The sequence below is a fragment of the Crinia signifera genome, chromosome 6 (genome assembly GCF_055691185.1).
Source record: "Crinia signifera chromosome 6, ASM5569118v1, whole genome shotgun sequence".
NCBI classification, from domain to species: Eukaryota; Metazoa; Chordata; class Amphibia; order Anura; family Myobatrachidae; genus Crinia; species Crinia signifera.
Window position 1 is genome coordinate 195,091,578 of NC_139222.1, and position 22,985 is coordinate 195,114,562.

At 41.6% G+C, this 22,985-nt stretch overlaps 1 protein-coding gene across 3 annotated transcripts in view; it reads right to left on the reverse strand.

Annotated features, from left to right (window-relative positions):
• The window catches only part of FBXL15 (F-box and leucine rich repeat protein 15), a 29,223-nt gene extending 6,501 nt beyond the window's left edge, over positions 1–22,722 (reverse strand). Inside the window, exons 1-5 of one of the 3 annotated variants that reach the window (XM_083148512.1) lie at positions 22,537–22,597; positions 20,494–20,572; positions 18,783–18,851; positions 12,664–12,823; positions 2,110–2,612 (exon numbers count right to left, since the gene is read on the reverse strand). In XM_083148512.1, the coding sequence (XP_083004638.1) occupies positions 2,110–2,612; positions 12,664–12,823; positions 18,783–18,808 (689 nt within the window). In that variant the 5' untranslated portion in view covers positions 18,809–18,851; positions 20,494–20,572; positions 22,537–22,597. Of the gene's footprint in view, positions 1–2,109; positions 2,613–12,663; positions 12,824–18,782; positions 18,852–20,493; positions 20,573–22,536 lie in introns of all 3 variants that reach the window. The other 2 variants (XM_083148510.1, XM_083148513.1) reach the window with 2 other exon arrangements.
• Between the last annotated feature and the right edge of the window lie 263 nt (positions 22,723–22,985).

Consider the following 22,985-nt stretch of genomic DNA (forward strand, 5'->3'; position numbering starts at 1 on the left):
GGAGTATGCAAAGGCAGAAGGACATTGGGCAGTCCTCAGTCACAGTATATACAGTTGTGCTCATAAGTTTACATACCCTAGCAGAATTTATTTTCTGGCCATTTGTCAGAGAGTATGAATGATAACTCAGAAACTTTTCTTTCACTCATGGTTAGTGGTTGGGTGAAGCCAATTATTGTCAAACAACTGTGTTTACTCTTTTTAAATCATAAAGACAACAGAAACTACCCAAATGAATCTGATCAAAAGTTTACATACCCTGGAAATTTTGGCTTGATAACATGCACACAAGTTGACACAAATGGGTTTGAATGGCTACTAAAGGTAACCATCCTCACCTGTGATCTGTTTGCTTGTAATCAGTGTACTGTATGTGTATAAAAGATCAGTGAGTTCTCCTGAAAGACCCTTGCATCTTTTATCCAGTGCTGCACTCACATGTCTGGATTCTGAGTCATGGGGAAGGCAAAAGGATTGTCAAAGGATCTGCGGGAAAAGGTAATTGAACTGTATAAAACAAGAAAGGGATATAAAAAAGATATCCAAGCAATTGAGAATGCCAATCAAACTCTAATTAAGAAGTGGAAAATGAGGGATTCTGTGGAAACCAAATCACTGTCAGGTAGACCAACACAAATTTCAGCCACAACTGCCAGGAAAATTGTTCAGGATGCAAAGAAAAATTCACAAATAACTTCAGCTGAAATACAGGACTCTCTGAAAAAAAAAGTGGTGTGAGTGTTTCAAGATGCACAATAAGGAGGCATTTGCTGCATGGTCGAGTCGCCAGAAGAAAGCCATTACTAAGCAAATGCCACAAAGCATCCCGCATAAATACTCCAAACGGCACAGCGACAAGCCTCAAAACTTCTGGAACAAAGTCATTTGAAGTGATGAGACCAAAATTTAACTTTTTGGCCACAACCATAAACGTTACATTTGGAGAGGAGTCGACAAGGCCTATGATGAAAGGTACACCATTCCTACTGTGAAACACGGAGGTGGATCGCTGATGTTTTGGGGATGTGTGTCCTACAAAGGCCCTGGAAACTTGGTCAAAATTGATGGCAAGATGAATGCAGCATGTTATCAGAAAATACTGGAAGAAAATTTGCACTCATCAGCCAGGAAGCTGCGCATGGGACATACTTGGACATTCTAACATGAATGGGCAAGGCCAAACACAAGGCCAAGTCGACCTGTCATTAGCTACAGTAGAATAAAGTGAAGGTTCTGGAGTGGCCATCTCAGTCTCCTGACCTCAATATCATTGAGCCACTCTGGGGAGATCTCAAACATGCAGTTCATGGAAGACAGCCCAAGAGTTTACTGGAACTGGAGGCTTTTTGCCAAGAAGAATGGGCAGCTTTACCATCTGAGAAAATAAAGAGCCATATCCACAACTAACATAAAAGACTTCAAGCTGTCATTGATGTTAAAGGGGGCAATACACGATATTAAGAACTGGGGTATGTAAACTTTTGATCAGGGCCATTTGGGTAGTTTCTGTTGTCATTATGATTTAAAAAGAGTAAACACAGTTGTTTGACAATAAATGGCTTCACACAACCACTAACCATGAGTGAAAGAAAAGTTTCTGAGTGATCATTCATATTCTCTGACAAATGGCCAGAAAATCACAGATTCTGCTAGGGCATGTAAACCTATGAGCACAACTGTATTACCTGTGTATCTGTTTAACTAACCTAACCATACTAGCTTCTACATAGAGAATTAGTGTAGCTGTCATTCTATTGCAGTAGAGAATGGCTACTGGGAACAAGCAGCTGGTTTGATAAACCAGGACTGGCTTACGCCATTTTTTTACATTATTGATTTACTTTTCTATGATAGACAAATGGCGATGGCCAGATGTATCAAGCTTCAAAAAGTGATAACCTGGAGAGTGATAACAGGCAATCAGCTCCTACCTGTCATGTTACAGGTAGGGTTTGAAAAATGACTGGTAGGAGCTGATAGTACGAGTAGAGAAAGGATTACAGTACAAATTCTAGCATCCCTTGCTTTATACTACCTGTATTAAAACCTGTCACATCACCTGCAATTAACTTTTAGTGGAAATACAACGTGATTTGAAAAAAATGTTACCTGATGGATTCATTCTTCACACGTAGACATCCTGTTAAATCCAGGTGCTCCAGCTCTCTGCAATTTTTTGCAGTTTCCTCCACAGCAATATCAGTAATGTTTGCATTGACAGCCAGAGAAAGGGACCTAATTTGCTTGCTCTTTTGCACCAAATAACATATTGCGTCGTCTTTCAGCTGACGGCAAGCTGTCAGGTCCACGGCCTCTAAATGTTTACAGTGATCTGCCAGGCTGCGAAGGGAGAGGCAGTCCACCCACTCACAGTGACCCAGGCATATATTCTGTAAGTAAGGACAGCTGAGGGAGATAGCCACCAAGGACTGCCGCGTCAGCTGCACACAACTGTTCAGATTGATATGAAGGAGATGATGATTCTGCCCGATAACTGGAAGTAGCTCCATGTCTGTTAACCAGTCAGAGCAGCTCCGTAGGTCAAGTCTCTGCAATACGTAGTTGTGCTTAATCATATTGGAAAAAGCACTTTTGGGTAACTGCGAGCCAAGCTGGAAGAATATAAACAATTATAGAACGCTATGAGAATGAGTACATTTGCATTCATCTTCCAGCAGCACACACAACAGTACAATGGGCCTAATTCACACTTCATCGCAAAGCACATTTTTCTCAAATAGACAAAATCATGCTGCACTGTAGGTAGGGCAGATGTAACATGTGCAAAGAGATTTAGATTTGGGTGAGGTGGGTTCAAACAACTATAAATTGCAGGGTTTACCTTGCATGGAAACAAAATAACCCAAATCTAACTAGCTGCACATGTTGCATCAGCCCCACCTGCAGTGCCGCATGGTTCTTTCCGATCAAGGACGATATTCAATGTTTGCCTCTATTTCCGACAGGGAAAATAGTGGCCGCCGCCTATTCAACGCTGCCATTTCCGACAACCGTGGATTGTCGAAATTCACAGCCATTTCTCAACAGTCCACGGCCGTTTTCCCCAACACGCCCACTTGCCCCCGCTCGACAGAGAGAATTCCACCAGTTGAGGATCTGTCAAGCAGAGCGAAAACAAGCCGACTGTCGGGACATTGTAAAAGTCGGCATCAAGATTGCATATCGCCAGGGGTGCCGAGAGAGGGGGGGAGCAGGTACAGTTTACCTGGGCCCGGGCCTGTCAGGGGGGCCCTAGTCTGGACACACAGTTTTAAAAAAAAAAAAATTAGGTGGCGAGTAGGCTGGGTCTGAGTGCGCCGGAGTCAGCTGTTCCCCGCTCCTCACATTCCCATCCCAGCCACCACCAGCAGCAGCAGGTGCCAATGCCATGTCTCCAGCCCAGCAGTCCCAGACCTGGTTCCCCATCCATGTCTAGGTCACTGTGTTCCAAGGTGGAAGGTGGGTGGCTGGTTGCTCTGTGTCTGCTGCCTCCCTGCATGCTGCTGGGGCTGAGAACCGACTCTGGAAGTCAGCATGTAACCCCTGACAGAGCATGTACTGTAACTCCATGACATCAAGCATGTTAACCCCTGGAAAGCATATAAATTAATGGCAACAAGCATGTTAACCCCTGGCAGAGCATGTAACACCTGGCAGAGCAGGTTAATCCAATAGCAATGAGCATATTAACCCCCTAATATGCGATGTGCATTACGGTGTGTGGAATAATGTGTAATGGGCATTATGGCATGTGGTAAAATATGTAATAGGTATTACGGTGTATGGCATAATGTGTACTTCCCACTACAGTGTGTGGCATAACATCTAATGAGCATTATGGCATGTGGTATAATATGTAATGGGTGTGTGACGTGTAATAGACATTACGGTCTACATTTTTGTCCCTGTATCCACCTTGGAAGCAGTGGCGTAACAACAGGTCTGCAGAGGAGCTCTGTTTGTGGGGGCCCCAGGAAGTTGTTGTACCGGGGCCCAGGATTTCTCTTGGCGGCCCTGCATATCGCACCCAAGTCTGAATTAGGTCCTATATACAGTATATAGGAAGATGAAAGAATGACACTAGAAGTGTCAGGTAATAAAGTCTGTTGCTGTAATGGTTACATTGTTAGTCTGTCAGAGAATTCTGGAACTAATCATATGGATGGTGCAGAATAAATATATTTACTACAATGTACAATTAGCAGCGGGTCTCCTAATATGGGTTAACGCCCAACCCTGGTGAACATAGACAAGCAAAAAATGGTGTTAGGTGACCCTCGCTTTAAATACAAATAATCTATATGTTAGAATTCTTTGTAAGCCTCTTCCCCAGAGAAGAATTCTAACATATAGATTATTTAAAGCGCGGGTCACCTAACACCTTTTTTTGCTTAAATATATTTACTGACTGATACTGTATCTCAGCTTATTTAGTAATGTACTATAACAATGGTTGTATTACATAACATTTTATACTGGCTGCTTTTTATCCAAACACAAGAGACAGTGGTTTAGCAAATATGTTACATGTGCATGGAACATATGCAACCAACAAACCACACAGGCTAATGCACCTTTACATGCTAGTCCGCTCCAAACATTAGGTCCTGAGATGGAGGTAGACCTCAATCATGTAGCTGCTACATCTTTGTATTCAGGAAATATGCTAACACAGTAGCAGCTGTCTTTTATACAGAGTATGCTTGTGTATAAGGTTCGGTGCAACCCTATGATAGCTCATGATGTCCATTGGAACGAAGATGCCGGAACCAGTACCACCTTTTACAAGGATACAGTAGCTGGCCCCAACATGCCTGCGTTTTAATTGCCCCAACGGTTCAGTAACCGTCAATCGTTCCACTCTAAGGCTGTAGAAAAGACCAGCAATGTGTCCACCTATGAATCAGACCCTAATTCTTCTAGTGACTGTATAATTTATATATTGAAATATCAAATGAATGGTGGCCTGGCCGCTACCCATTAGCAGCGTGTGTTCACATGCACTGGCTGCAAATGGATGTTATACGTTTATGTATCCATTCGCAGCCTGCGTGGGGAACACCCACAACATTTGATGGTCACTGACCATCGAATCATGTGGAATGGGCATGAATATGTAAGGTTGCTTAGAGCAACCTTAGATGTGCGTGCACATTCTGAAGGAAGCGTGCAGGCAGCTGACATCCTTTGATGTCAGCTGCCTGACCCTGGTACCCACATTACCGGGCGATTACCATGGGAACAAGGGGTTTTGAGTGGTGCGCTATCACTAAGCGGCCGGCACTGGGTTGTCAGGCCCAACAAAAAATTATTAGGAGAGAGGGTGTGCCGGCGCTGGCTGCTTCAATAAGATGTACTCAACGGTTTGAAAAAGTATACATTTTTATTTTACACAATATTCTATCAATACATTTCTAAAAGACAAATATGTATGCATACATGAGTAATAAAACTATAAGGTAAGAAAAATGAATAAAATATTCAATGGGTGCTGTAGGATTTTTGATGTGAGCAATTTTGCGCAATAGAAAGTCTAGGACTCCATAATGAAATGTTATATTACCATCCTTTTTATGTATCACCTGGATATGGGGCTGGTCCAGGGAAGGTGACTCCAGAATGTCCTTGCCTTGGATTGTAAAAGGCTATTTAAACTGGGCTTTGAACATCAGTCCACACTTGCTCCTGAGGAAGCCGGCCACTGATACAGCCGGGGAAACGTGTTGAGCCTATTATTTCCATGTGTCTGGACCCCCCATCCACCCCAAAGAGTGACCAGTCCTTTCATTCCCGACGACGACCCAAAACTCCACTTAAAAACTGGACCTTCATACCGAGTGATCTCCAGGGCAGGATCAAGCAAACCCTCCAGAACACAGAATATTTTGAAACAAGAGTGGTACAGGGAGATCCACCAATTCCCTAGGCAATTGACAAGGAAGAGGGTCTGGAATGGGGGATGGGAGTTTCCGAGGGAAGCGGCCTCTCCGCTGATGATCTATAATAATTTAGACAAACTTGGGACAAAACGAGCAACACAGTAAACAAGTGTCGAACAATGACTGATGTGGACACAGGTTAATTGTCAAAAAAAAAAAAAAACTGGACCTTCATCTGGGATATACGCCATATTCCTAAATCCAGCTAAAAGGAGGACATTCGCCAAATAGGGAGCCTTTTACAATCCAAGGCAAGGACATTCTGGAGTCACCTTCCCTGGACCAGCCCCATATCCAGGTGATATTTTATTCATTTTTATTACCTTATAGTTTTATTATTCATGTATGCATACATATTTGTCTTTTAGAAATGTATTGATAGAATATTGTTTAAAATAAAAATTTATACTTTTTCAAACCGTTGAATACATCTTATTGAAGCAGCCAGCGCCGGCACACCCTCTCTCCTGATTACCATGGGAACGCCCAGTGTTTTCATGAAGTGCTTGGCGTTCCCATGGGCGGGTACCCCTGCCTGCCACCCCAAGTCCCCCGTAAGGTGGCAGTATTGCGCATTGAGGAAAGAATGGGCCACTGTGAATGGACCAGAATAAGGTCCTGTATGTACTGTAAAAGAAAATAGGTCCTGTATGTACTGAAAAATAAAATAGCATGTCTAACTTCCTGGTCTTTCATACAGCAAGTTATGGAGAAACAGATTTGTGTAAATCTCCTTTCTCATAAATAATGTATCAAGAAAATGATGTTCTATTTAGTAGCAATCATTGATTTGTTTCACAAGTCCAAGCGAGTGGTGTTAGATATTGGATTTCTCTATTGTCTAACTGCCTTTGTCAGCTCGGTAGCAATATGTTTCAATCAGCTGTGCCACCTACTGCTCAGTAGAAAAGGTTAATGACTTCGGTCTAATCTCACAGAGAAATGTCTGACTCTTAGAACATCTTCACTGATAACCTGCCACCACACAGATGATGAGGAACAGAATTCTACGCCTGCCTTTCCAATTACGGTACTGAATAATTATCGACTGAGAGGAGAATGAATCCATTTGAAATATTATTGATTCATTCATATCACACAATTGATTCTACTGTGAGAGAAATATATATCATGAGTTTGTTCCAGATTTTCTTTCAATGGGAGAATGAAAACCTTTAAATGAAATGTATCACAAGCAACAGAATCCAGAATATTATTCAATCTAAAGCCCCGAACACATGCCACTAAGCGACCATATCCCTGTGTGTATGGGGCGACTGTCGCCGGGGCGCGATCTCGCGACCAGCGCTGGGGTGGACGCTGGTCAGAGGAGCATTCTCCTGCGATCAGCGGTTTCCCCCCGGCAGAAAGTCTCTGGTCGCTGATGAAAACAGGACACTGGGCAATATATTGCTCAGTGTGTACGGAGCTTGAGTTACTGATGCATGCTCCCTGGTGTTTACTCAAACACAGTGCTAATTAACTCCCTGATGATTATATGCCCATTTGGGGTCAGGTGTAGCCCATCTTAAACAGACTTACGAAATCCAAAGATTCAGTTAGTAAAAGCCATGACTGAAGGTTGCAGCCATGTTGTATAATGACAAGTGTGATTTCCGAACAGTTTAAAAAAAAAAAAAAAATTAAGAAAATGATGATCATCAAACTGTTACATTATAAGAGATAGACAATGTCTACGTCGACAGTGACTAGGTTGACACCTTGAAATGGTTGACATTGACAGGTCGGCACAAGCTTAAGGTCGACATGGGACATGTAAGGGGACAGGGCACACTTACACGGTGCCCATGTCGACCATAAGATTGCTCGTTTGACCGCACTTATGACCTGCATATGTCATAAGTCATAAGCAGGTCGTTCTGGTGTATGGGGGCCTTAACGACCAGTATGCTGGGAGTTGCAGATCTTCTGATAGATCTTAAGTGAAATTACATACATAAGATCTACCGTGTCTGGGAAGCTGCAGGGTGAATTAGTTAGACGACTCGGATCTGATTCTGGTCATCCTGATGTACGGCCAGCTTTAGAAAAAGCTTTTCACAAATAGGTTTGATGTACTTGAATTCAGGGAACACAGCAGTATCATTATTTTATACCTGGTGATTTAAGTACATAAAAAATATCTGTGAGAACTATTTCCAAAGGTCCATACACACTGGGCGACTATGCCCAGTGTGTATGGACAGCGATGATGTCAATCACTGCTGCGGGGAAAGCCGCTCAGTGCATACACAATGAGCGGCTTTCCCCATGCCCGGCGCCAACGGATGGGGGAGGATGGCGTTGCATAGCGCAGAGCTATGCAACGTTGTCCTCAACGCCGCTCATCTGCTGGTATAACCAGCAGATGAGCGGCTTTCCCGACGATGATGCGGGAGCCCTGTGTGTATGGGCCTTAAGGCTACAACATCATCTACAGTATTAGTCTTGAAAGGTGCTCCTTTCAAGACTAATACTGTAGATGATGTTGTAGCCTTAAGGCCCATACACACAGGGCTCCCGCATCATCGTCGGGAAAGGAGAGGTTGGAAAAACGAAAAAGTGTAATACACCTTTGTTTTAAAAGGAAGCCAGTATCAACCAGTGTGAAAATAAAAAAGATGGCCTTTATGAAATATAAGCAGATTAAAAATAATAATGACAAAGAGGTGAATCTTGCCAGATAGATCAAGGCTTGGAAGGTGATTAGCTCAGAAGCTGAGGAGAAAATAACCCAGTCAGTATGTAAAGGGGATAAAATGTTTTTCAAGTATATAAGTGAAAGAAGAAAAGCCAATGGAGGATTAATAAGATTTAAGATAAAAAAGTGATAACTTAGCTGAAGGAGACAAGGCAATAGCAGATTTAATTTCAGCTCAGTAGTACATTTTGGAATGGGGAGGGGGGGGACGGGTCACAAATAAGTTGCAAGGACATCTGGAAAAATAGAGTCGTATAAATATACTTTCTTCTACTCTAACAGAACTTTCAAAACTGAAAGTGGATAAATCAATATGGCCAAATCAAGAATACTAAAATAGTTTAAAGATGTGCTGGTAGCACCAGTAACAGAAGATTTCAACCAGTCACTATCTCAAGGATCAATTTCAGAGGATTGGAAAAGAGCGAATGTTGAAACACTGCACAAAAGTGGAAACAAGTAACTACAGTACAGTAAGCCTTATCAGGGAAAATAAGGGAAACCCTATTAAAAGAAAGACTTGTGGAATATCTCAAGATCCCAAACCATTTGAGAAGGTCCCACATCGCAGACTGCTAAATAAACTCAAAAGCGTGGGTTTGGATTCAACAACAGTGGAATGGATAAGAAATTGGTTGCTGGATAGGAAACACACAGTTGTAGCAAATGGAGCGCATGTTACCAGTGGAGTATCCCAGGGATCTGTCCTTGGGCTAGTGCTCTTTAATATATATGTTGGTGATACTGTAGATGGTATTGAAGGGAAGGTATGCCTTTTTGCAAATACAACAAATATATACAACATGACAGACACACCAGGAGGGATAAAACAAATAATTGATCATCTAATTAGATTTGGAGAATGGTCAAAAATGTGGAACTACAGTTTAACCCCTTCCCGACATTGCCTTTTTTGTTAATTTTTTTTTTTTTTTCCTCCTTGCGTTCAAATAAGCGTAACTTTTTTAATTTTCCGGCTATATAGACACATGAGGGCTTTTTTTTTGCGGGACAAGTTGTACTTTGTAATGGTACCATTTACTATACCGTATAATATTCTGGGGAATCAGGAAATAATTCAATGTGGGGTAAAAAAAAAAAAAAAACGCCATTCCACAATTTTGCGCTGGTTACGCTTTTTTTGGAGTTCATAGTTCGTTTAAAATGATGGGTTATCTTTATTCTATGGGTCGTTACGATTCTGGTGATACCAAACTTATATAGTTTTCGTTATGTTTTACCACAAAAAAAAAAAATAGCAACTTTTACGGTTTTTCTAATTTGCGTCGCGTCGCCATGTTCTGCGGCTTATAACTTTTTTATTTTTCCACCTACGGACCTGGGTGAGGGCTCATTTTTTGCGGGCTGAAGTGTACTTTTTAATTAATACCATTATGGGATATGGGCGACTTTCTGATCTCTTTTAGTTATTTTTTTTTGGGTAGGCGATGCGACCAAAAAACGTAGTTTTGGCGTTGGGAATTATTTTCCGTTTACGCCTTTAACCGTGCGGGATAACTAATGTTATATTTTAATAGATCGGACTTTTAGGAACGCGGCGATACCAAATATGTTTATTTTTTTTATTTTTTATTTATTTTTATTTGTGAAATGGGGAAAGGGGGGTGATTTGAACTTTTAATATTTTTTTTTTTTTTTAAACTTATTTTTTTTTTTTTTTTTTACTTTTACTACAAGGCCCCCTAGTGTACTTGACCACTAGGGGGCGCGATAGTGATTTTCAGCACTTTCTATTACATCCTGCCTCAGGCAGGATGTAATAGGAATGCTGACACGGCCAGCACAGGGGTCTACATTAGACCCCTGGCTACCATGGCAACCGATCGGCACCCTCCGATCTCGCCGCGGGGGGCCCCGATCGGCGCCGGAGGGGGGCGCCCCCCCTCCGATCAGCTATTTAAGCACTGCGGGCGCTTTGCCCGCGGTGCTTAAAGGGTTAAACGGTCACGATCGGCGAACTCGCCGCTCGTGGCCGTGAGAGCAGGTACCTGGCTGTAATATACAGCCATTACCTGCTCTCTTTCAAGCCAGCTCACTCCGTGAGCTGGCTTGATTCCCCCGCAACCGACATATGACGTAAATGTATGTCATATGTTGGGAAGGGGTTAATTCTAAATATAATATCAAGGGTACTAGATTGGAGACTATTTAGGAGAAAAGATCTATTTCAAGTGACTTAAAGGTTGGGAAGCAATGTTACTAAGCAATGAGAAAAGGCAAGTCAAATGGTTGGTTGCATAGAGAGAGGAAACAGTAGCAGAAAAAAAATAATAATGCCACTGAATAGATCATTGCTACGGACTTATCTGGAATATTGTGTTTCATTTTGGAGGCCTTATCTCCAGAAGAATAGAAATACATTGGAGATCGTACAAAGAAGAAGGGCAACTAAAATGGGGCATGGTCTACATCACAAAACCTGAAAAGACAAAAGGTACAAGAGGAAAAAAAATTCATAGGAAGAGAAGTATTAGAACACAATGACATACACAAACTGGAGGGAGGGAGGTTCAGGGGAGATTTGAGGAAAAATGACTTAACTGAAAGAGTAGTGGAGAAGTGGAATAGCTCCCTATCAGAGGTGGTTGAGGCTGAGTTAGTAGAACAATTTAAACATGCTTGGGATAGGCATATAAATATCCTTACAAAGAACTGAGGATCAAATAGGGGTTTAGGTTACCATAAAGTAAAAAAAAAAGGGACAGACTAGATAGGCCAAGTGGTTATTTTATTCTGTGTTTCTAAGTATTACATTTTTATATTTTTTTGTGCCAATTACAGAAGTAAATGCACTCAAAATAGTGTAGTGCCATTTCTTTGAACAAGTGGAATACAGATGCCTTGACATATATTGGAGGTCATCCCCTTGTTTTATCAACCAGTGAGTACAGCAAAGATACATTCTCAGTGAAGGGCACAACTACTATGTGTTCCAGAATAAATTCCACCAGATGAGGAGGATCGAATTGTATCTCAGTCAGCAGAGTCAGAGGGAACTTCCAAACATTTATCAGAATGGTCCCATATGGCAAATGCCCTCACTGTTTCTTATGTGTCTTATCAAGAGGCCAGACCACCATTTCTGCTGTCTGGGGGCATGTTTCTAAGGAAATGCATGATTATTTGTCAACAAAATAAGATGTAATGGCAAAGAGACATTATCTGCATGAGAAGCCCAGTCCCAAACATTAGGCATGAAGCCCAAAATGGAGAGAGCCATAACCGAACCTTTTCCATCAGAGAGGGATTGTATAACATGGGATGGGGCCAAATGAAAGCCCTTAAATCGAGGAGACAGACAGTCTCATTCTGCAGAGATGGAATGCGATTTACAAATATCCAGGAAGTTTGCATGCAGCCATCTAGAACCCATGATAAATTAGGCAAATGTCTTCTGTAGGGAAACAAGATGAAAGCCTGAGGGAACCAGATCATTACCCCTTGCAATACTAACTAAAAACTAGCCTGTAAACTGTCCAACAGTTTTACAATCTTAAGTACAGTATGCTTTTACTAATAAGAGCTAAAATAGAGGGCAGCGACATGCGGTGCCAGTACTTATAATATTCTATTAGGATTCTCAGTTTTACCCTTTAAGTTTAGAGGACTTAAGATCTTAGCTCTATGGTGCAGCTTAGTTATCATGGAAAATGTCCAGGGGTTAAAATAATGCAGGCTGTCTACAGACAAAAATAGAGTTGGGCCATTTGATTTAGGGGCATGGAGAAACATAAACTAGTGAGAGATAAAGTAGCAGACATTCAGCTCCTAAATACAATGTTATAGGCTGTGTTTGCAAAATGATAGAAGCCTGGCAGTCAGGTTTAGTACATAGAGACAGATAAGATTGCTGCTACAACTTGTCAGCAGGCAATAGTTGCAGTATATTACATATGGGACTGTTGGTTTGAGAAGGGCCATGGAATGGAGCCTGCGGATCCAATTATCTGACTGTACAACAATGTAGTGAGTAATAAAAAGGCTGAAAGTAAATGGAGTTACCTGGGTGGAATCAAAGGTGCGGCAGTTGGCCAGATAGAGCTGCACCAGTGTCTGGAAGGCTTTGTTGACCCTCTGTAGAGTTATGATGTGTCGCAGAGGTAAGTATGACAGGATATGAGGAACAAGCACATCTTCCCAAGGCAGGTCCAACAAGTGGATGCTATAGAGCAAGAGAACAAATGATTATTATTACATCTATTTATGTGAGGCAGTTTATTTCGCCATAAAACGGTAACCCGATGGGCAAGCTAGGGTTACAATTCCCTAATTGCATGCATAGGAGAATGAACGACAGAACTACAGTACATAGTTTCTTTTTCCATAACATTTAGACAATCAAAATAAATGTTAAAATGCAATTTATGCATCTTATGTATAGGTTATCTATATGATTTTTTTTTCAAATGTTAGAGTTGGCTGGTGTTATTTCCAATGCTGCATATCAAGAGCTCTAGCAATATACTTTCTATAGGAGATACTTCAGCAGTGACATCTGCTGGCTAACTCAGGTACTACAAGCACTGTAACAAAGCTGAGTATATTTTGGCCACCTATTGAAAACACATTAAGAAGCAATACTGATGAGAGATGCAGTCAGTGTATAAGGCCAGAACTGCCAGGCCTGTACATGTCACTGAAGCATCACTGTGATGTAACTCGCTCTCCTGCATCTGCAATAAATGTTGTGCTTTAAATAGAGAGCAGAAACATAATTTACGGTTTACTAATTGCATTGCAATTTACATTCAAATCACACAATGAGCAACTGATTCTCACGACTAATAACATCCAATGAGCAAGCTCTGGGAAGTAGAAATTAATCAGAATACTGATGAATGTAAGAAAGAGAGAATTTAAAGGTGCGGTTAGTTTCCCAATAGATTTAAACACAGATCTGTAACTAGCTACATTTTGACGAATGCTAGATTGGGAGTTTTGTACAAGAAAACATGTATCCTACAGTGACATTACTATACAGACAAGGATGGTTATTTACCAACACTGACTGTGACTAATTTACAATTAATAATTGACAGTAAAATTTAGACATTTGTTTTTTGATCAAATTGTCTATTTGCGTGACAACAATATAATACTGACACATTGCTGATTCTTATCATAAATATGTTACTAGCAAACCAAGTGCTAGACAGAACGCTGTACGATAAACACGGTGTGTTTATCTACATTAAACTCTGACCCTCTCAGGTGACAAAGTACAGTTACTGACTGAGTAGATTACATGCCTCTTGAGGGGAAGTGTCTGTGTATCCTCTCCCAAGAGCGTGTTACAGATATGTACACAAGTAACGTTTGCTAGGCGGATGTCATTTTTCTCAAGGTGTAGGTGGCCACAAGTCTAAAGTAATAATGAAAACTATATGTAGATGTGTCCTCATACAATACATCTTGCGTCAATAAACCACACATCAGGAAATGCCTGACAGAAGTGAGCCAGCAGTTTCCATGCAGCTCCTTTAGTGTTGGGTGTCTATTTTTGCTGAAAATTAATTTTATTCATATTGCTACAGTATGTGAATAAGACAAACAAGCAGACTCTGCTGATTAAAATGATATATTGCATGCCAATATTCTGTTTGGGTCTGTGGCCGTATCTGCACACTAAATAGTACGATATACTGCAGATACAGCCATGGTTGCACACAGAATATAGGCATGCTGCATATCATTTTATTCAGCATAAGCTACATGTGCATTCTGTTAGCATGAAAGTAATTCTGAATTACTGTTTTGTGAATAAGATGCATTTTAATGGAAAGAGTCACACAAAAGCATGCTCAGTGCTACCGAGCAACACAATGGCATAGTTTGACTAGAACAAATATTTAAGTGCCAGGAGGATAGATGTATGTGGACACATCTGTACTGGTGTATTTAAGCATGCAAGTACAGCATGGACATACATAAAAGGATGTATTCTGTACTCTAAAAGAGGTTAGAAAAAGTACAGAAGTAAAATAAAAAGATGACAGAACAAGTAAGGCTCTGCCTTCCATCTCAGCAGGGTTTTATAATAAAAGTACAGTAATGGATAGCAATCAAACATATAGGGGCTTATGCAAGAGTCTACAAGATGTAGGCTTTACAAGGCAACATCAGGTAGATTTTGCCTTGTAAATGTCTGCAGTTTTAAAAATATAGGCATGCTTGCCGGAATGTCCGCTATCTCACATTCTATTACATAAGGCCCATCGTTTCACTGTTAACATCGTACAAAATAAGTTAAAGCTCATTAAGGAGTAGTTGCCGTGGGGGTATACAGTCAGACAGTCAACACTAAACATGTCAGCATTCATAATGTCGACATCAGAATGACAACATAGTCCAACATTTTAACAGGCATATGCCAATATACTCAAAATGTCTACATGTTTGCAATGTTGACAGCTGAAATATCAACATTCTGAAGATGCTGACAGTTAGGGATAGGTACTACCGGTAGGCTTTGGGGAAGGTTAGGGCTAGGCACTAGGTGGAGAATTAGGGTTAGGGATTAAGGTTAGAGATAGCTGGTAAAACACTCACTTGGCCACCAGGGACAGGTTGTCAGCAGTTTGAACGTGTCAACATTCTCGTATCGAGAACTGTGGACCAATCATACCATGGAAAAATAAGCTGCAGTCACACAATAATTCATGGCTCGTCTAATTAAGTATTATAAACTAAACACTGATTATAATTTAGAAGGATATGGAGCCGACTCTTAACGTGTACATGTCAGACGGGATTTGTGAGTTATATTCCCAGCAACAAAGCCTTATCAGCCAATTCATTAATTAGTGTTACAGCAAACACATCCCCAAAGCACTGCTTTCCATTAACTGCTTTTATTTATTGAACTAGGGTTTCAGTGATTTATTATCTACCTGCAGTTAAGCCTTGAACAGAATATGATACTGTCATAAAGGTTTTGTACCATAAGCACAATTTCATAGATTTTTTTTTTTTACTTTTTTTCTCCTTTATAGGAACAAAAATGTGCATACAATATATTTACAACTAAAATAATATAGTAGACAATTGATCTAAAGCAGTGGTCTCCAACCTTTTTTGGGTCGGGAGCTACTCGCGACAAAATAAACCGCCCGAAGAGCTACTAAAGTAAAAAATGTTAAAAAATCTGCATAATATAAAAAACACACACTGCAATGCCCCAGACATAATATGCCACACACTGTAATGTCCAATATGTCACAAACATACCTCCCAACACTGGAGGCAGAGGAGAAGAGACATCTACGCGTGCCGAAGGCACGCGCCAAAAATTATAGGGTTCAGCTACTACCGTGGAACTCCTGCAAGGCTACATCCCCCATTTTTTCCGCTATGGGGGCATGGTCAGCTCTCTAAGAGCTGTAGCCACATGGGGTGCGGCCATGGAAAATGGGGGTGTGATACACATATGCCCTCAATAGTGCAGTGCCAGATACACATGACCCCAATAGTGCAGTCCGTGATACCCATTATAAATATGCCCCGCACCGTGATGCTCCATTATACAAATGCCCCACACCGTGATGCACCATTATACATATGCCACACACCGTGATGCACCATTATACATATGCCACACACCGTGATGCTCATTATACATATGTCACACACCGTGATGCACCATTATACATATGCCACACACCGTGATACTCCATTATACATATGCCACACCATGATGCTCCATTATGCATATGCCACAATGTAAAGCTCCATTATACAAATGACCCCACAGTGTGATGCTCCATTATACATATGCCACACACACACACACAATGCCCATTATACATATGCCCCACACCGTGATGCACCATTATACATATGCCACACACCGTGATGCACCATTATACATATGCCACACACCGTGATGCTCATTATACATATGTCACACACCGTGATGCACCATTATACATATGCCACACACCGTGATACTCCATTATACATATGCCACACCATGATGCTCCATTATGCATATGCCACAATGTAAAGCTCCATTATACAAATGACCCCACAGTGTGATGCTCCATTATACATATGCCACACACACACAATGCCCATTATACATATGCCACACACCGTGATGCACCATTATACATATGCCACACCGTGATGCTCCATTATACATATGCCACACAGTGATGCTCCATTATACATATGCCACACCGTGATGCTCCATTATACATATGCCACAATGTGAAGCTCCATTATACAAATGCCCCACAGTGTGATGCTCCATTATACATATGCCACACACACAATGCCCATTATACATATGCCCAACAACGTGATGCTCCATTATACATATGCCACACCGTGATGCTCCATTATACATATGCCCCACACCGTGATGCTCCATTATACATATGCCCCACACCGTGATGCTCCATTATACATATGCCGCACACACTGTGATGCACCATTACACATTTGCCACACACCATGATGCCCATTATACATATGCCACACACCGTAATGCTCCATTATACATATGCCACACACCATGATGCCCATTACACATATGCCACACACCGTGAGGCACCATTATACATATGCCACACAACACGCACCGTGATGACGATTATGCCTATGACCCACAAAGTGAAGCTCCTTTATACATATGCCCCACACATTGATGCTTATTAAACATATGCCCCACAAATGATGCCCATTAAACATATGCCCCACACATTGCTGCTCATTAAACATATGCCCCACAAATGATGCCCATTAAACATATGCCCCCCAAATGATGCCCATTAAACATATGCCCCCTAAATGATGCCCATTAAACATATGCCCCACACATTGCTGCTCATTAAACATATGCCCCACACATGATGCCCATTAAACATATGCCCCACACCCAAGGTGTGGGGCATATGTTTAATGGGCATCATGTGTGTGGCATATGTTTAATGATCAAACATATGCCACACACATTATGCCCATTATACCTCGAGGCTCAAGCAGTGGCAACCGAATTTTTACCTAAACCAGTGCTGTGATGCAGGACTCGATCAGAGGCTGTGGCGCAGGACTGTGTTATTTTGCAGAGGCGCTGCTGTGGCGTCTCCAGCAAGCCCGCGAAATCATACGCTGGGGACGTGCTCGGGACGTCATTAGGTCACGCGGCATAAGACCTGCCGCAAAGCGAGGAGGGGGTCACAGCCGCAAAGTCGCGGCTACACAAAGCGGATTGAAAGCGCCTTTAAAGCAGTGTCTGACCTCCTGCCGCCAAACAAGGAGCCTCATCGCGGCAGGAGGTCAGCAGAAAGGCAAACGAGCTACTGTAAAACAGCAGGCGAGCTACCCGTCGCTCGCGAGCGACGGGTTGGCGAACCCTGATCTAAAGCATGGGTCCTCAAACTGCGGCCCTCCAGATGTTGTGAAACTACAAATCCCAGCATGCCTTGCCACAGTTTTGCTATAAGGGAGTGTTAAAACTATGGCAAGGCATGCTGGGATTTGTAGTTTCACAACATCTGGAGGGCCGCAGTTTGAGGACCCATGATCTAAAGTGTAGACACTATAGTCAAGTCTGTCATTTCTAAATGATTTGTTAAATGGCCCTAGGCTCATTTATACTACTAGAGGGGAGATGGACGTAGTGCGTTTGGTGAGAAAGACGAACCGGGCTGCAGCATTGAGGGTAGACTGGAGTACAGTATGTGAATACTGTTATTAGGGTTGCTGTAACACTGAGGTAAAAATGATATGGAAGGCCAGGATACAGTCGGTGTGGGTATGGTATTGGCTCCTCCCTAGGAAGGGGAACTGCAGGAGTTGGGCATGGACTGAGTAAAGTATGCTAGTACTTGCAGATAGGTGAGGTAACAGTGGGAGAAGGGAGAAAGCAGGGCCGAGAAGTGGAGGAGAGGACCCATAAGGGGACAGAAGTGTGTGATAGTGGGGTAACAGTAGAGAATGTGAAGGGAAGGAGAGAGGAGGATGTGAGACACTTTCTTTGTAGCACTCTTTATTGTTAGCTTTGGCTCCCCAGAACTGGGTGACACAAATTATGCTTATATTTTCCTATTACCATTGGCATGAAAAAAAAAAAATCACAAACACTTCAACCCAGTTGTATATCAAATATTACCACTTACCTGCAGTTGATAATGTTATTGGCCATCTCGAAGTTAATTTAATTTTATGATATGTATTAGCCTTGTTACCTATATGAAATGACATATTTGATTAACTCTCAATTGTAAAGTGCAACAGAATATGATAGTGCTATATAAATAACTTTTAATTCAAACAATTTCAGTTTTACACTCTACTCACCATGCAGTGCTTATCAATAAGCAAGTACAGTCCAATCTATGCAAACCTTTTCCTATTAATACTTACATGTACTTTCTCCAAACTCTCATGATTTTTTGTGAAGGATCCCTATATATGACATTTACCAATTTTACCACACATCTAATGGGGTTGAGTACAAAATCCCTGATTCAGAAGGTCAACTACGGAATCCTGGGGATACAGTCATTTGGTCTACAGCATAATGGTCACTCTAGAAGCATTGGGTCGACACCATTAGGTCGACATGCAGATAGGTCAACAGGTCTCTAGGTTGACATGGGTTAGGTCGACAGTCAAAAGGTCGACATGGGGCTTTTGACTGTTTTTTTGAGCCGACATGTGCCGACAGGTGGTATTTCATGCCCTACCTGGACGTGGAGGGAGAATAAAAATAGTGTGCCGAGCGTAGCGAGCCATGCAAGGTGACGCGGTGCTACGTTTCACTGTCCATGTCGACATGACATGTGACGACAGGCAAAATGTCATGCCCTACCATCCACTAGAGCTGGGGTAGCCAACCCTAGTCCTCGAGAGCTACCAACAGTGCATGTTTTGCAGGTCTCCTCACAGAATCACAAGTGAGCTAATTAGCTCCATCTGTGTATCTTTTAAAATGTGTCAGTGATTAATGAGTGCAGCTGCTAGGTTGTCTGGAAAATGTGAACTGTTGGTAGCTCTCGAGGGCTAGGGTTGGCTACCACTGCACTAGAGCGTGGAGGGAATTTTGGAGAAAAAACAGTGAAAAACACCATGTCAACCTTTTACTTGTGTTGACCTTTTCACCCGTCGACCTAAACCCATGTCGACCTTTCAGAATGTCGACCTAATGCTTGTAGACCAACTTGCTGAAGACAAAACGATCCCAACCCGGAGTCCTGATGGATAGAATCAAGACTGATCCAGGTAAGTATTTTACCTTTAACCCCAACCCAACAAAGCCCTAACGCAACATAAAGCTCCATACACACTAGGCGATCCTGTTCACAATATCGCTCAGAAAGGGTTTTCTGAGCAATGTTAGGGACAATATCGCCCTGTTAACAATGCGCACTCCCGTGCATTGTTAATGACCCCCTCCTTCGTCCAAGCATGCCCGGATGAGGGAAGTCATTACAGCACAGCTGTTCCTCCCCCTGCCACCCCCCCCCCCCCCCCCTGCCGTCGCTCACCTCAGAGCAGACATCGGCAATTGTGTATGCACTTGCCAATGCCTGCCCCCGACACTATTACCCACTATTACTCAGCTATCTATCCCACTCTCCTACCGCCTTAAGTGAGTTGTTAAAAAGAAAGCGGCTATGGTTTGTTATTAATTACCTATTACTTCTATAACAGGCACAAGCAAGGCATGACTCTCTAGCAGATATAGTACTAGAAGTCCCAGAATTCTATGCCAGCAGTTGAAGAGCCTGATCTGGAGTATGCATAGTATAGTAACTAGCAGAGAAGACTATACTACTAGACTATACTCCAGAAGAGAACTACTGGCTGGAATACCATTTTTCTTACCTTCTAATTTCCAGTGTCTGCAAGCTACAAATTATTATTCCACCAAAACTAGTACATTATACTGCATGCCAATACAAGTCTGTGTAAATAAAAAGGCAGTGTAAAAAGTAATATACTGTATTTGGCAAGTGATAATGCACAGCAAGCACATATTCAGGCACAGTCTGTACCCTCTCTGCACAGCACTGATTAGACACATGACCAATTCTAGACAGCACTAGTCCAATACACAAACACATGATTTGGGTAAGTAGAATACATGTCATCTCAATTACTACAATTGAATCTATTTTCCTTTCAGAGAAATTAAATAACAGCCAATAAATACAGTACATACAGTTGTTAAAATACACCTTAAAATATACGAACCACATGGGCAAAAAACACATCAAATAGCAAATGTGTTATATCTGCAGCTAAAGGGAACATCAGCAGCTGAAATTCATCACTAACTTATTAATGTGTACAGTGAGGACGTCATATTATGGAAACAGGTTAGGTACACTGCCCTAGATAACAGCAGTATGTAAGGGATTTATACTCCTGCACAGCTTATATGTTCATGTAGTTATCTCTTCCCTCCTTCATTCTATTGGTATTTTACCTTGAATTTTACATTTTTGATTTTGATTGAGGAAGGTGCACCCAGAAATATGTATACGACTACAAAAAAACTAAGAAAAAGTATTCCTACAAGGGGCACTCTTGTTCAGCATTTGACAATATGTTTGTTGGTGTTATTTTTACATTGATAAAGTGTCGTAAGAAAAACAGGAAAAAGGTCTAAAACATTACTTTTAATCATATTTTAAAATCAGAAAAATAATAAAGACAAAAGGTGTGAACGTGATAAGTGATAATAAAGTGCAAAATACTAATAATAAAATAAAAAAAAAACAGGTCTGCTGTATGGGTCTTATTGTTTGGGATACATGTTAATTGTCTTATTAATTAGGGATTATGTGTGAGTTATCACTGTGGTTATTAAATTGATTCATCTTTTAGAATTAATTGGTGCAGCAAATCCATTAAAGTAGGTATAGGTTGGCAGACTTCCTATAGGTATTCATATAGCACTGTATACATAACCCCCCTGTGTCCAGCTCTATATACACACACACACACACACACACACATTGTACATACATGACTGCATGCATACATACAGCTCTACAGTATATACATACATACACACACACACACACACACACACTTTCTACGTACAGTTCTGTGTATATACATACACACCCCCTACATACAGTTCTGTATACATTAATACACACCCCTACATACAGTCCTGTATACGTTCATACACACCCCCTACATACAGTCCTGTATACATTCATACACACCCCCTACATACAGTCCTGTATACATTCATACACACCCCCTACATACAGTTCTGTATACATTCATACACACTCCCTACATACAGTCCTGTATACATTCATACACACCCCCTACATACAGTTCTGTATACATTCATACACACCCCCTACATACAGTTCTGTATACATTCATACACACCCCCTACATACAGTTCTGTATACATTCATACACACCCCCTACATACAGTTCTGTATACATTCATACACACCCCCTACATACAGTTCTGTATACATTCATACACACCCCCTACATACAGTTCTGTAAACATTCACACACACACACACCCTACATACATTCATACACACCCCCTACATACAGTTCTGTATACATTCAAACACACCCCCTACATACAGTACTGTATAAATATGTACACACACCCTGCATACAGTCCTGTATACATACACACACCCTGCATACAGTCCTCCTGTGTACATACACACACAAACACACCTTACATGCAGTTCTGTATGTATATACATCCACACCCCTTGCATGCAGTTATATATATTCATACATATTACAGTCCTGTATACACCCCCACCCCCTGCATCTAGCACATGCACACACACCCTACATTCATGCAACGCTTTATACGTGCTCACTTATTATATACAGTTGTACACACACATCGTTCTGAGACACTATGACCCTCACCGAGCGTTGGCGGCTCCTCTGTCTCCAAGCCTGCTGTCAAATCTGCCGGTTTCCCATGGCAACGGCAAGTGACGCAGCATCTGGCGCAGAAGTAAGACGTCAGGCCTCACACTGCCGCCATCTTGGTAGAGGCGGGAAAGATAATTTCGTTTGCCTGTTAGTGTTGTCGTTAGGATGGTACATACATTATTTACTAATAAACGCACAGCGGCTTGGTTCTGAAAGGAACTTAACGCAGAGGAGAAATTGCTGTGAATATAGAGTCGCTCGCCTCAGAAGCCGGTGCTAGTGTCACTTATTAGTATATATGATGTTATGTCACCATAGAAGGTATAACAGCCAGCATCGTGCCCTACGCTGTATGATAGACTTGCTGTGTAATGCGCCTGCTGCATACAGTACTTATCTCTTTTTAAAAAAAATATAGAATCAGGGATATTTCTCTGGCA